At 39.8% G+C, this 14,503-nt stretch overlaps 1 protein-coding gene across 2 annotated transcripts in view; it reads right to left on the minus strand.

Moving 5' to 3' along the window:
• Positions 1-1,889: 1,889 nt before the first annotated feature.
• Positions 1,890-14,503, minus strand: part of NDUFS1 (NADH:ubiquinone oxidoreductase core subunit S1) — a 34,160-nt gene continuing 21,546 nt past the window's right edge. For both annotated transcript variants that reach the window (XM_062190230.1, XM_062190238.1), the window contains exons 14-19: positions 11,437-11,597; positions 8,265-8,419; positions 5,638-5,813; positions 3,808-3,942; positions 3,633-3,705; positions 1,890-2,223 (exon numbers count right to left, since the gene is read on the minus strand). In XM_062190230.1, the coding sequence (XP_062046214.1) occupies positions 2,132-2,223; positions 3,633-3,705; positions 3,808-3,942; positions 5,638-5,813; positions 8,265-8,419; positions 11,437-11,597 (792 nt within the window). In that variant the 3' untranslated portion in view covers positions 1,890-2,131. The remainder of the gene's footprint in view (positions 2,224-3,632; positions 3,706-3,807; positions 3,943-5,637; positions 5,814-8,264; positions 8,420-11,436; positions 11,598-14,503) is intronic.

A 14,503-nucleotide genomic window follows, 5' to 3' on the forward strand; every position in this document is an offset into this window, starting at 1 on the left:
CATTTCCAATTTAGCTTCCTGCTAATGCATACCCTGGGAAGCAGCAGATGACAGTCCCAATTCTTGGGTCCCTGCCACTCATGTGGGAAACCTAGATTGAGTTCCAGGCTCCTGGATGTCATGGGCATATGGAGTGAACAAGCAAATAGATGCTCTCTGCTCTAATGGGACATATTTATAAGGTCCTAAGGGTCTTCTCAGATTGCTGTCTTAACCAAAAATGACTGGAATTAACCTTTTGTAGATGTTCTCATTAGTGACTCACTCATTGCTTAAAATGTCATGGTTCCAACAGCCAGGTTATTCTCTTGTATTTTTCTTCCATCTGTGGATACTTCTTCAGTCTTTTTCTCCCTAGCAACCATCTTCAATGTTTATGTTCACCATAACCTTAATACGTAGCAGTACACAACTAATATGTGCCCATAAGACAGATTTTCGTGTTTATGTAAAAACCAACACATTTATTTTATTGAGTACTACTTACCCCAGACAAGGTGTTCTTTGAGAACTGTAAGTTTTCAACACATGCTGCTTAGAGTGCAGCCAACCGATGCTGGATCACTGTAGCTATGTATCACCTTTTGTCCATTTGAACACAGTATTCTCTTACAACTCCTGAAGTCTGAATGTATTTACCTAAGAGTATTGTGTAAAATATAAAATCAGGAGTATGCTCCCTTGAGGTAAGCACAGTGCTAAGGGAGACAGAGAAAATTCTTATTGAATTCAAACATTTTTGGCAAGAATTTAGACAATGTCTGGCAGCTGGACATTTTAAGCAAAATCTACCATTTCATGATTTATCACTTAAGAAGAAAAAAGGTTCTGGAAAAAAACTATTAAAGTAACAGATTTTGTACAATTTTTAAGGTACTAATGACACTGTTTTAAAAACCTTATCCATTATTTCTAGAAAATAATTTCTGATATACTTGGGCTGAGTTGTTAATGAAAGTAGAAATAATAAAGATGATGAAACAAAAGCATTTTGAACACAGATTTTAAAAAACCTACATCTATCCTTAGATTATCTCCTAGGTTACACTGTAAAATTAAATTAAATCGTAACATTTTTATTTCCTTTTTGTTTTGACAACTGAAAATTATGAAAGCTACTTTATCTTCTATAAAAATCTAGTTGAGTTAACACTATAGATGGTGTTATAATGAATACATAATATCAATGAGGATCTAAATTATCTTGAGACTCCCTCATTCCAAGGGTATTTATGTATACTATCATACAAAGAAAAATATCACTTAAATCATCATGACATTATAGAAACAGATTCAAGAAATATGTTATCTGTTAAACTCCTCAATACTAAATCTTAGAAGTACAACCTGTAGTATCTGTTAAGAATGGAGGGCAATATGTGTAGCAGTTAAGAATGGACTGTGGGATAAAACTAGGCTTGAGTCTGTAACTTTTTTGCTGTTTGGCCTTGGGCAAGCTACTTAATATTTACCCTGGGCTTCAGTTTCTTCATCTGTAAAACGAGGTAATACTATTATCTCATAGGGTTGTAGCAAGAACAAAAGAAGGTAACACATATAAAACCAGACTGCTTAGCACATAGAAAAAGGTGAATAATCATTAGCTATTGTCATTATTATAGTTGTCAAGATATACAACTGATATATATTATATGTTTTTTCTATTTAGGCAACTTGACAGAATGGTTAAATCTTTCCTTAACACTAGAAAAAGTGGGTCCTGGGAGCCACGCACTGTGTGGGGGTGGGGGAGTGAAAAAAGAAAAAGAAAAAGTGGGTCCTAATGGAAGTTCTTTTCATGTCATCCATTTTATAACCATAAATGATCTATGAAAATAAACAAAAAATTCATAGATTTTCTTTGTATTCATTACAAACATCATCAATGCTTTTACATGAAAGAGCATATGTAGACTTTTATTAACTATTTAACAATGTTTACATACAACACATAAATGTTTCTGAAACTGCAGATGCTATAACTGCAACATCATTTTCAAATAAGTATGGTATAACCTTAAATATTACATCATTCCGATTTTTTTCTCGAAGAGATAAGCGTCTAAAGAATCATTCCAATGTAACTGTCCATCAACTATTTGTAGTAAAACTGAGTCCCAATAGATGTTTTTTAGCATATGGATGGTTCCTCTACTGCCTTGGCACCCTCTGTGACAGCTTTAACACACTTGGCCATTGTCTGGGAAGCTCTGCTAATTGAATCTGAAAGATATTAAGAACACGTGCATTTTAATAATCCATTTTTTTAAAAAGCACACATTAAACTTTAATGTTGCACATATTCTGTAACAAAAAAAAAAAGACTATAAGGTTCTATGCAATTATATGGAAACAGCAAATTCTGAAGTTAACTCCCTTACTGGCCAAATGCTTTTATTACCCCAAGGAATAATTAAATAATCATAGAACAGTTAGATAATGTACAATTTACAATCATAACAAACAAAGTATTAAAAATACAGGAAAAACATGAATACTATTATTAAAAAAAGTTATAAAACAGTATATACACTAAGTTCCATTGGACTCTATACTTTATGCATGAATTTTATGATTATGTGTATTATAGTTCTTTTTGCTTGCTTGGTGGTTATTTATTTGAGAGGCAAAGAGATCCCATCCACTGTTTCACTTGCTGAGAGCCCAAGTGAGATCAAAGCCAAGAGCCAGGAACTCAACCCAGGTCTCTTATGAGGGTGGCAGGAACTTAATTACTTGGGCCACCTCCTAAGGTCTACGTTAGCAAGACGCTAGAATAAGGAGCTGGTGTCAGGCATTGAACCCAGGAACTCTGAAATGGGATTGTGGGCATCTTAACCATTAGGTTAAACTCCCAACCTGTGAATTATATTTCAAGAAAGCTGTCAACCTTCCCACACTCCCACCCTACACTGTAAGTGAATAATCTCATTTTTTTTTTTAAAATAAAATATATGTGTATATTCCTGGAAGATTAACTGAATGTTAAAAATATTAGTTATTTTTTGGTAATCAGATCATAGTGATTTTAAATCGTCTGTATGGGCCCCTGAACACACGTGGGAGACCTGGAGAAAGCTCCTAGCACCTGGCTTCAGTCTGGCACAGCCCTGGCTGTTGTAGTCATCTGGAGAGTGAACCAGCAGATGGAAGACCTCTCTCTCTATTTCTCTCCCTCTCTGTCTTTCAAATAAATAAAATAAATCTTTAAAAAAATTAAAAATAATTTCAGAAAATTTTTAGATTTATCTATCAATGATCTTATAACCTAGATGTTATATTAACTATTCTAAGAGCTGCAGTAAACAAGTTTCAGTTGGTCTGCATTCCATAAAAACATTCCTAACAATTTACATCAGAAGAGCTGCTTAACATACTTCACATTTACAAGTTCTGATTCTTCCATCTATAATTCTCAGAAAAATGTTCACAGTGGTTTGGCACTTAGAAAAACTCTCACTAAATTGTTACACAACTGATCTTCCTTAAAGTAACAAATTTTTACACTTAAAATCTGTTAATTCTTTTTGGATTTTCAAATTTTGCTTACATTTCAGATATAAAGAGTGAAATCAGAAAACAGCATTACATTAGTTGCAATGTTTGAAAGCCTCCAAAGATTAAAAACATACCTGTCATGTAGAAATCTTTTATTGTTAGCTGAGGTGGAACAAGTGGGTCAGCAAGAAGTTGCTGGTTCACTAGCTGCAAAAAAAAAAAAAGGATGAGAGCAATAATAATGTTAAGAACTATACTGTTACAAAATGGCTATACCATTAAGAACATTGCATATAGGCAAGCTTTTACCTTGGAGAGTTCACTTGCTTGCTGGAAGTAATTAGCTCCTTCAACGTCATCATACCGAACAAGATTGGGAGAGACTTCTTCCAGTCTGTTCCTCACTTGATCCAGAGTATCATATGGAAGAGTTAAACCTGCAATCTACAACAAAGATCCCAAAAAGTTGAGAAAAAGCTTTAATGCTTATTAAAATTTTAAATAACATATAAATACATCTCAACTATGGTGAAATTATATCCTAACACTGACTGCCAAATATGTTGGTGTCCATTTGTGGCCACATTTATTAAGGAAGCAGTTAATTGGAGAACACAAAAGTAAAAATTCGGATTCATAAATAGCTGTTAGTGTATCAGTAATTTATCTGTAGTGAATAGACTTATTAGAGTTGGTGGTGTAGTACAGCAGGTGATTCTTCTACCTATGGTGCTGCATCCCATATGTGCACTGGTTCAAGTCTCAGCTGCTTCATTTCCAATCCAGTTGCCTGCTAATGTGCCTGAGAAAGCAACAGGAAATGGCCCAATTATATGGACCCCTGTCACACACGTGACAGACCCAGAAGCTCCTGGCTCCCAGCTTCAGCCTGGCCCAGCTCAAGCAGCCATTTGGGAAGTGAAGCAATGGATGGAAAAATCTCTCTCTCTCTCTGTCTCTTTGTAACTCTGCCTTTCAAGTAAATAATCTTTAAAAAAAAAAAACAAAAAAACACCCTCATTATAAAATAAATAGAAAATGCTACCCTAAATCTAGGTTCCTTACCTGTTATTAATCAAAATAATTTTAGATAACTTTTTAAAATCATCTAGCAACTATCTCATAACCTAGATGTTACATCTACTGCAGCAAACAAGTTTCAGTTATTACATAAAGTTTACAGATAACAGTACATTAAATTCTACAATGTTTGTTTTTATAACAAAAAGGGCTCAAATAATTTTTAGGCAATTAACAATAAATAATAAAATTATACATTTCTCCTCTTTTTTTATTTTTATTTAATTATTTATTTGACAGGTAGAGTTACAGACAGAGAGAGAGACAGAAAGAAAGGTCTTCCTTTTGCCGTTGGTTCACTCCCCAAATGGTCGCCACGGCCGGCGCTGCGCCGATCCGAAGCCAGGTGCCAGGTGCTTCTTCCTGGTCTCCCATGTGGTGCAGGGGCCCAAGCACTTGGGCCATCCTCCAGTGCCCTCCCGGACCACAGCAGAGAGCTGGACTGGAAGAGTAGCAACCAGGACTAGAACCTGGTGCCCATATGAGATGCCGGCGCCGCAGGCAGAGGATTAACCAAGTGAGCCACGGCGCAGGCCCTTCTTTTTTTTTTTTTTTTTTTTTTTAAGACTTACTTATTCATTTGAAAGGCAGAGTTAGAGACAGGCAGAGGAAGAGAGAGAAAGAGATCTTCCACCTGCTGGTTCACTCCCCAAATGGCCACAACAGCAGGAGTTGGGCTGACCTGATGCCAGAAGCCAGTAGCTTCTTCCAGGTCTTCCATGTGGGTACAGGGGCCCAAGCACTTGGGCCACCTTTTACTGCTTTCCCAGACCATAGCCTAGAGCTAGATTGAAAGTGGAACAGCTCGGTCTCAAACTGGCACCCATATGGGATGCTGGCACTGCAGGCGGTAGCTTTACCTGCTACGCCACAGTGCCGGCCCCAAAAGTATAAATTTCAACCCCCCATTTTCTGAACACATTTTTCCTACAGGGATTATTCAGATTATTTCTGCATTTTACGTTGGCATTTTCCTTGATTTTGAAAATCATTCTAACAAACTAATATGTCAAATTATCTCTTTAGCTGCATTACTAAGAAATGCCCCAAGAATAATACCTCAGAAAGGGCTCTTATAATTTTCCAGTCTTCTCTTGCCAAGCCAGGAGGTGTCACTGCTACTTTAGTCTGCTGAGCTCTGCCCTCCGTATTGACATAAGTAGCAGACTTCTCTGTGTAAGCAGCTCCTGGGAGAATGACATCAGCTATGGGAGCTCCAACATCACCATGATGTCCTATAAGAAGACAGAAAATGGCAAATCACATTTTAGTAAAAGTTGATTCACTACTATACAAAAAGATAGTATACATCCTTTTTATATCCCATTTTTAAAATTAACACAAAGTGCTTTCAAAATTGAAACAACAGAGTACTGAAGGAGCAAAACTGAAGTCCACCCCACTCCTTTTTTTTTTTTTTTTAAACAGCCAGAGTGGATAGTGAGAGAGAGAGACAGAGAAAGGTCTTCTTTTTGCCGTTGGTTCACCCTCCAATGGCCGCCGCAGCCGGCGCATCGCACTGATCCGAAGGCAGGAGCCAGGTGCTTCTGGTCTCCAATGCAGGTGCAGGGCCCAAGGACTTGGGCCATCCTCCACTGCCTTCCCGGGCCATAGCAGAGAGCTGGCCTGGAAGAGGAGCAACCGGGATAGAATCTGGCGCCCCAACCAGGACTAGAACCCGGTGTGCCGGCGCTGCAAGGCGGAGGATTAGCCTATTGAGCCACGGCGCCTGCCCACCTCACTCCTAATTCAACTTCCTTCCCAAAGAGAATTACTGTGAAAGCATTTGATATGTATTTTCCCCAACTACTTTATGCAAATATATACATACAAAATATCAGAAGCATATATGTAAAGGACAACAAGGTATACTGATGGTGACAAAGTAGAAATACTCAGATGTACCAGTCAGTGAAATTTGATATAGAAGACTGAAACAGTAGAGGAATGAAAAGCATAGAACAGGAATATGACAGTAGTACTGAAAAGGTCATTAATATACAATTACAGAAAATAGTATTTGGAAAGTATATTACACATTAACAATTTAACAAAACTGGTAGAAAAAAGTTATTTAGGAATCAGCATTGTGGCATAGGTTAAACCACTGCCTATGATACCAGCATCCTATCAGGCTGCTCTACTTCTGATCCAACTCCCTGCTAATGCATTTGGGAAAGCACTGGAAGACGGTCTGATGGCTTGGGGAGACACAGATGGAGTTCCTTGCTCCTGGCTTGTACCTGGCCTAGCCACAGCCATAGCCATAGCCATTGCAACCATTATGGAGTGAACTAGCCAGAAGATCTGTGTCTTCCTATGCCTTTCAAATAAATATATCTTATAAAAAAAAAAAAAAAAAGACACAGAGGGGTGGCCGCCTGTAGTGCCAGCACCCTATATGGGCACCAGTTCAAGTTCCGGCTGCTTCACTTCCAATCCAGCTCTCTGCTATGATCTGGGAAAGCAGTGGAAGATGGCCCAAGTGCTTGGGCCCCTGCACCTTCGTGAGAGACCCAAAAGAAGCTCCTGGCTTCCGATCCACTCAGCTCTGGCCGTTGTGGCCATTTTGGGAGTGAACCAGCGGATGGAAGGCAGTCTCTCTCTCTCTGTCTCTCTCCCTCTCTGTAATGCTTCCTTTCAAATAAATAAATAAATCTTAAAATATAGAAAACATTTCCTTTTTTAAAAAAAGTTATTGAAAATGTATGGAGTATGCATATAAATTGTCATCAATGATTATCTCTGGAAAGGAAAAGGAATATCTTTTTAGTTTATGCATTTTGGTTTAACTTTATCAAACTCAAGATACAAAATTTAATATATACTTTTTATGTATTGTGGCAATAAAAAACCTATTATAAATTTACAGTGTTGGGGCCGGTGCTGTGGTGTAGTAGGTAAAGCCTCTTCCTGTAGTGCTGGCATCCCATATGGGCACTGGCTGCTCCACTTCCAATCCAGCTCTCTGTTGATGGCGTGGAAGGCAGTGGAAGATGGCCCTAGTGTTTGGGCCCCTCTACCTGCACAGGAGACTAGAAGAAGCTCCTGGCTTTGGATTGGCCTAGCTGCAGCTATTGCAGCCATCTGGGGAATGAACCAACAGATGGAAGATCGATCTCTCTCTCTGCCTCTTAAATAAATAAATAAATCTCACATAAAAAAATTATTTGAGAGGCAGAGTTACATAGGGAGAGAGAGACAAAGAGAGAATCTTCCATTCACTGGTTCACACCCCCAAATGGCCACAACAGCTGGAGCTAGGCCAATCTGAACTCAGAAGGTAGGAGCATCTTTTGGGTCTCCCACATGGATGCAGGGGTCCAAGCACTTGGGCCATCTTCCACTGCTTTCCCTGGCCATTAGCAGAGAGTTGGATTGGAAGTGGAGCAGCCGGAACTTGAACTGGCACCCAGATAGGATGCCAGTACTGCAGGTGGAGGCTCAATCTACTATACTACAGTGCCAGCCCCCTAACCTGTTTCTAACTCTTTGTTATTAAATAACATCAGGTAATAATTTTAACAGCAATATTAACTATAGTTTGTTTTGAAACAATTGGGGGGATGGAGGAGACAGAATTCCCAAATGGAAATGATTTAGTCCTCTAAATATACAAGAAAATAGATTTTAATATACATAATTCAGTATTCTCTTCTGTTTCTGGTGTCACAGTTGCCACTCACCTTGATAAATGATGAAACAATCTTTTGGTAAATCCTGTCGTGTGATACAACCTCCATCTGCTCCCAGGAGAAACAGCAGTTTGGGAGGGTTCTTTCGAATCGCTTCCACCCCAGGTTTATAGCCAAGGTCTAAAGCAGCTACTTGGCTTGCAATCCTGTAAAACAATTATGGAGTTTCACCACACTTGCAGTATTTTTAGTATAAAATATTAAATGTAATTCTTGGAATGGTTCCTATTCTGTCTTCTATTCAATGCTGTCAAAGACCCTTTCTTACCCAAGTCAAAACTAAAAACAGCAGTATTTTATCATTCTGAGAAAACAAAAAATATAAGACAGTTAGGGCCAGCGCCATGGCTCAACAGACTAATCCTCCGCCTTGCGGCGCTGGCACACCGGATTCTAGTCCCAGTCGGGGCGCCGGATTCTGTCCTGGTTGCCCCTCTTCCAGGCCAGCTCTCTGCTGTGGCCCGGGAAGGCAGTGGAGGATGGCCCAAGTGCTTGGGCCCTGCACCCCATGGGAGACCAGGAGAAGCACCTGGCTCCTGCCATCAGATCAGCATGGTGCGCCAGCCGCAGCGCGCCAGCCGTGGCGGCCATTGGAGGGTGAACCAACGGCAAAAGGAAGACCTTTCTCTCTCTCTCTCTCACTATCCACTCTGCCTGTCCAAAAAAAAAAAAAAAAAAAAAAAAAAAGCAGTTAGGACACTGTTTCTTCATGAGATAATATTTAATGGAATAATTGTAGAATCTGCAGGCCAACTGCAGTTGTCTTAAGTGTGACTCTTATTCGGTATGGTAAGACATTAAACACATAAACCAAACACATTCCTAAGAGAAAAATCAAATGATTTTGAAAACCAAAAAGTGGTAAATTTATAAAACCACTCATAAAATTCTAATTCAAAGAAAACCATAATTAGTACACTGGCGTTATATCCTTATGGAATTTTGTCTATAAACATACAAAATTAGTCTTTTAGCAGGAATTTTTTAGAGAGGTCTGGAATAACTACACTTGGAAAAGTAGGGTTGTTCTGTTCTAGTTTGCTATTGTTAACATTTTAGACATAGCCATTCTGAAGACCTACCGTGCATCATGTAAACTACTACAATCTTTCTAAAACATACTGGAAATATACACCAAGAGCCTCAGAAGTGTTCATTCTATTCCTGTTTATTTTGTTATGTTGATTGTTTATTCTGGATTTGGCTTCCCAAGCTCAGTCATGTTAATGATTAATGGATCAAAGGTAGATTTGATCTGATTATGCATCTGGAAGATAGGCCCAGTGGGGGATCTTTAGATCACTGGGAGGATTCCCTGATAGACAGTTCTTATAACAGAGTTGGTTATATAAGCTGAATATACTTCCTATTTCCCTTCACTTCCTGGCTCACAATGTGACCACTCCTCTACATATAATGGAGCTGCCCAATCTTGGGCTGTGAATCTCCAACTATAAGTCAAAATAAACTTCTTCCTCAGGTTTTCTTGTTCTTCAAGACTTATTTTCCTTATTTGAAAGAGAGACAGAGAAAGAAAGACAAAGAGATCTTTCATCCACTGGTTCATTCTCCAAATGGCCACAATGGCCAGGGCTGGGCCAGGCCAAAAACAGGAGCCTGGATCTCCATCCGCATCTCCCTGGTGGGAGGCGCAGGTACTTGGGCCATCTTTTAATGCTTTCTCAGGCACAGCAGCATGCAGATGGATGGCAAGCCAACTTGAACCGACACTCCAATATGGGATGCCTGCGTTCCAGGCTGGGGGCTTAACCAGTTATGCCACAATGCTGGCCCCTCCTCTCAGAGTATTTTAGTTAAAGTAATGAAAAGCTGACTAATATACCCTAACAGTTCAACTTTTCTAAGTCTACCTTAGGGGCCGGTGTTGTGGTATAGTGGATAAAGCCACTGCCTATAGTACCAGCATCCCATATGGGCACCAGCTAATGGCCTGGGAAAGAAACAAAGAAGATGTCTGTCTTTCTCTCTCTCCATAACTCTGACGTTCAAATAAATAAATAAACTTTTAAAAGTAAAGAACATAAAAATGCCTGCAATAGCCAGGGCTAGGCCAGGCCAAAGCCAGAGGCCAGGAATTCCATTTGGGTCTCCTACATGGGTGGCAAGGATCAAAGGACTTGTGCCATCATCTGCCACCTCTCAGGCACATTATAATGCAAGAAGCTGGACTGGAAATGCAGAGCAGCTAGACTGGAAGTAGGCACTCTGAAATACGATATGCATGTCTAAGCAGGAGTTTAACCTGCTGGGCCACAAAGTGTACCCCAGAAATAATTCTTTGGTAATGAAAACTGATTAAAACCAGGGCATAAATTATATTTATAGCATGATTTCAACTATATAACTAAAAAACATTTATACAAGAAAAAAGAAGACCAGAAGAAATTGTACCAAAATAACGAAAGTAATTAACTGCAGACTGCAGAATAAGCATCTTTTCCATTTTCACATACTTACCTTTCCAATTTTTCTAAAACAAACATGCATTATTGATATAATTACAAAAAAAAAAAAAAAGTTCAACTAGGGGTTGGCACTGTGGCATAGTAGGCTTGCAGCACCAGTGTCCCATATGGGCACTGGTTTGCATCCTGGCTCTTCCTCTTCCCATCAAGTTCTCTGCTAGTGGCCTGGGAAAGCAGTGGAAAATAGCCCAAGTGCTTGGACCCCAGCACCCATGTGGGAGACCTGGAAGCTCCTGGCTTTTGATTGGCCCAGCTCTAGCTGTTGAGGCCATTTGGGGAGTAAATCAGCAGATGAAAGCCCTCTCTTGTCTCTCCCTCTGTCTGTAACTCTGCCTTTCAAATAAATAAATAAATCTTAAAGAAACAAAAACAAAACAGCTCAACTAAATTCTCATGTTAGCTGATATTTAAATGATTATCATTTAATCAAAGTCAGAGGACTTGTTGCAATTTCTCAAAGTATAAAAGTATTCATTTTTCCCTCAATGTTTAATGCTGTTATTTATTTTATTACTATTATTTACTATTTTGATTTCCTCTCATACATATTTCACATCTGCAACTGGGATGTCACTCAGTATCAAGTTGTTTACAAATCTAAATGTCACAGTATATCAGGAACACATACACACAAAATCACTTGAATTTTATACTATAAAAAGAATTACTCAACAAACCTATGAAGGATATTCATAACTTTCCAATCATCAGTAACACCACTAGTCGTCCGAATTTTTTGTGCAATGCTGGAAACAGCTGCAAGAATTGCCGCCCCATCAGTTCTTTGGAGTGCAGAACTGCCTAAAACTAGCATTGGTTTTTTAGCTTCCTTTAGGACCTATTAAAAAAAAAAAAAAAAAAAGACAGAACTTTTAAAATATTACAACTGAACAAAATACCTAATCAAATGTACATCTATAGTTGTCCCATATTTTTTTGTTTCAATTTGCTAGCCATGGATATATACACAATTGGACTTAGTTTTTAATCAAAGGTATCTTGCCAGTGCTACCATGAGATGGCTGAATGAATATCACATAAAACATATTTTCTTAAAGTAAGGATTGGGAATGAAAACCCTAGCCAACTATCAGAGTAACTATCAGCAGATCCCAGAAAATTGGGTCATGTCCCTATGGAGATTCAGATGGTAATAAATAGTAAAAACCATGCTCAGAGTATAATGTCTATCTCCCATCTAGTCACCATGCCCCAGATAGGAAGGAGGAGTTAGATTGTAATGCAGAATACCTAAAACTTTTTTTTTAAAGATTTATTTATTTATTTGAAAGTCAGAGTTACATAGAGAGAGAAAGAGAGGCAGAGAGAGAAAGAGGTCTTCCATCCGCTGGTTCACTCCCCAGATGGCTGCAACGTCCAGAGCTGCACTGATCCGTAGCCAGGAGCCAGGAGCCTCCTCCTGGTCTCCCATGCGGGTGCCAAGTACTTGGGCCATCCTCCGCTGCTTCCCCAGCAGAGAGCCGGATCGGAAGTGGAGCAGCCAGGACTGAAACTGGCGCCCACATGGCGCCAGCACAGCAGCTTCACCCACTACGCCACAGTGCCAGTTCCAGAATACCTAAAACTTTAAGGGTACTGCTTTCAACCATATTAATGCTCTGAATGAAAAACAAAAAAACTGAGGAGGAGAAAAGAAAGAGTAAATGAAGCTACAGATATGGTGACAGATAGAAAAATAAGTAGAGCTATAAAATACACAGTTCAGTCTCTCATGTATCCACAATCAAAGACTCAACATGGGAATTATGCCTGCTACTAGATATCCAAGTACTTGGGTCCCTGTCACCCACAGGGGAGGACTAGCTTGAGCCTAGCCCAGCCCCAGATGTTGCAGGATGTTGCTGCATATTTATCACAAGAAGAATTTTCCAAGAAAACCTGAAGAGTTTGCAGTAGTTTCAGTTTTATTTTTACTTATTTGAAAGGCAAAGTTACAGAGAGAAGGAAAGACAAATGCCCACAACAGCCTGGTCTGTGCCGGGCTGAGGCCAGGAGCCAGGAACTCCATCCTTGTCTTCCCACAAGGATGGTAGAGGCTCAAGTATTTGAGTCATCTTCCACTGCCTCCCCAGGTGCATTAATAGGAAGCTAGATGGGAAGCAGAGCAACCAGATATTGAACTGGCACTTCAGCATGCAGTGCTAGTGTGGTAACACGGAGGCTACAACATCAGCCCTTGGAGAAATAGTTTTAAATAGTCTCCAAGAAAATGAAACAGGAACCAGCGCAATGGTGCAGTGGGTTAAGCTACCACCTGCAGTGCCAGTATCTCATATGGACGCAGGTTTAAGTCCTGGCTACTCCACTTTTTTTTTTTTTTTTTTTAAGATTTTATTTATTTATTTGAGAGTTAGAGTTACAGAGAGTGAGAGGAAAAGACAGAGAGAAAGGTCTTCCTTCTGCTGGTTCACTCCCCAAATGGCTGCAATGGCCAGAGCTGGGCTGATCCGAAACCAGGAGCCAGGAGCTTCTTCCAGGTCTCCCATGAGGGTGCAGGGGCCCACGCACTTGGGGCATCTTCTACTGCTTTCCTAGGCAATAGCAGAGAGCTGGATTGGAAGAGGAGCAGCTGGGATTAAAACCAGCATCCATATGGAATGCCGGCACTACAGGCGGCAGCTTTACCCACTACACCACAGAGCCAGTCCCTGCTCCACTTCGGATCCAGCTCTCTACTGGTGTGGCTGGGAAAGTAGTGGAGTAACGCCTGGGTCCTTGAGCCCCTGAACCATGTGGGAGACCCAAAAGAAGCTCCTGGCTCTTGACTTTGGCTTGGCCCAGCCCTATTTTGGCCATTTAGAGAGTGAATCAGCATTCATGGAAGATCTTTCTATCTCTTTTTATCTCTCTCTAACTCTGCCTTCCAAATAAAATCTTAAAAAAGAAAAAGAAAAAAACAAAACAAAAAACCTCAGATTCCCAATGAAAAAAACAGTTCCAGGAGCCAGTGTTGTGTTACAGCAAGTTAAGCCACTGCCTGCGACAATGGCACCCATATGAAAGTGCCAGTCCAAGTCCCAACTGTTCTACTTCCAATCCAGCTCCCTGCTAACCCACCTGAGAAAGCAGCAGAAAATGGTCCAGGTATGTGGGTCCCTGTCACCCATAAGGGAGGACTGGGTTGAGCCTGGCCCAACCCTGACTATTGCAGGCATCTGGGAAATGAACCAGCAGATGAAATCACTCTCTCTGTCTCATTTTCCCTCTCTGTCACTCTGCCTTCCAAATAAATAAATGAATAAATCTTTAAGAAAAGAGCTCCAAGAAATGACACAATAGAGAGTATGTATGAGGGGATTTCAAAAATTTCATGGAAAAATGGAATTAAAAGACGCATGGGAGACCAGGAGGGAGCACCTGGCTCCTGGCTTCGGATCGGCACAGCGCTGGCTGTAGCGGCCATTAGGGGAGTGAACCAACGGAAGGAAGACCTTTCTCTCTGTCTCTCTCTTACTGTCTATAACTCTACCTGTCAAATAAAAATAAAAAATTAAAATAAAAAATAAAAAAAAGATGTTTATCTTTGTGCAAAAAAACTTCAAAATTCACAGTTTTATCATAATACTTATATTCCATGAATTTTTTGAAGAACCCCTCACATAGCAGGAGATTTTTATCACAGAATTCAGAATTGAACTGGAAGAAAACAGAGAGGAAAACCATTTAGAAACAATAAAACATAAAATAAAAGAACTAAAAATGCAGGAATAGGAAAGATAGAGA

This window comes from Lepus europaeus, chromosome 1 (assembly GCF_033115175.1).
Source record: "Lepus europaeus isolate LE1 chromosome 1, mLepTim1.pri, whole genome shotgun sequence".
Taxonomy (NCBI): domain Eukaryota; kingdom Metazoa; phylum Chordata; class Mammalia; order Lagomorpha; family Leporidae; genus Lepus; species Lepus europaeus.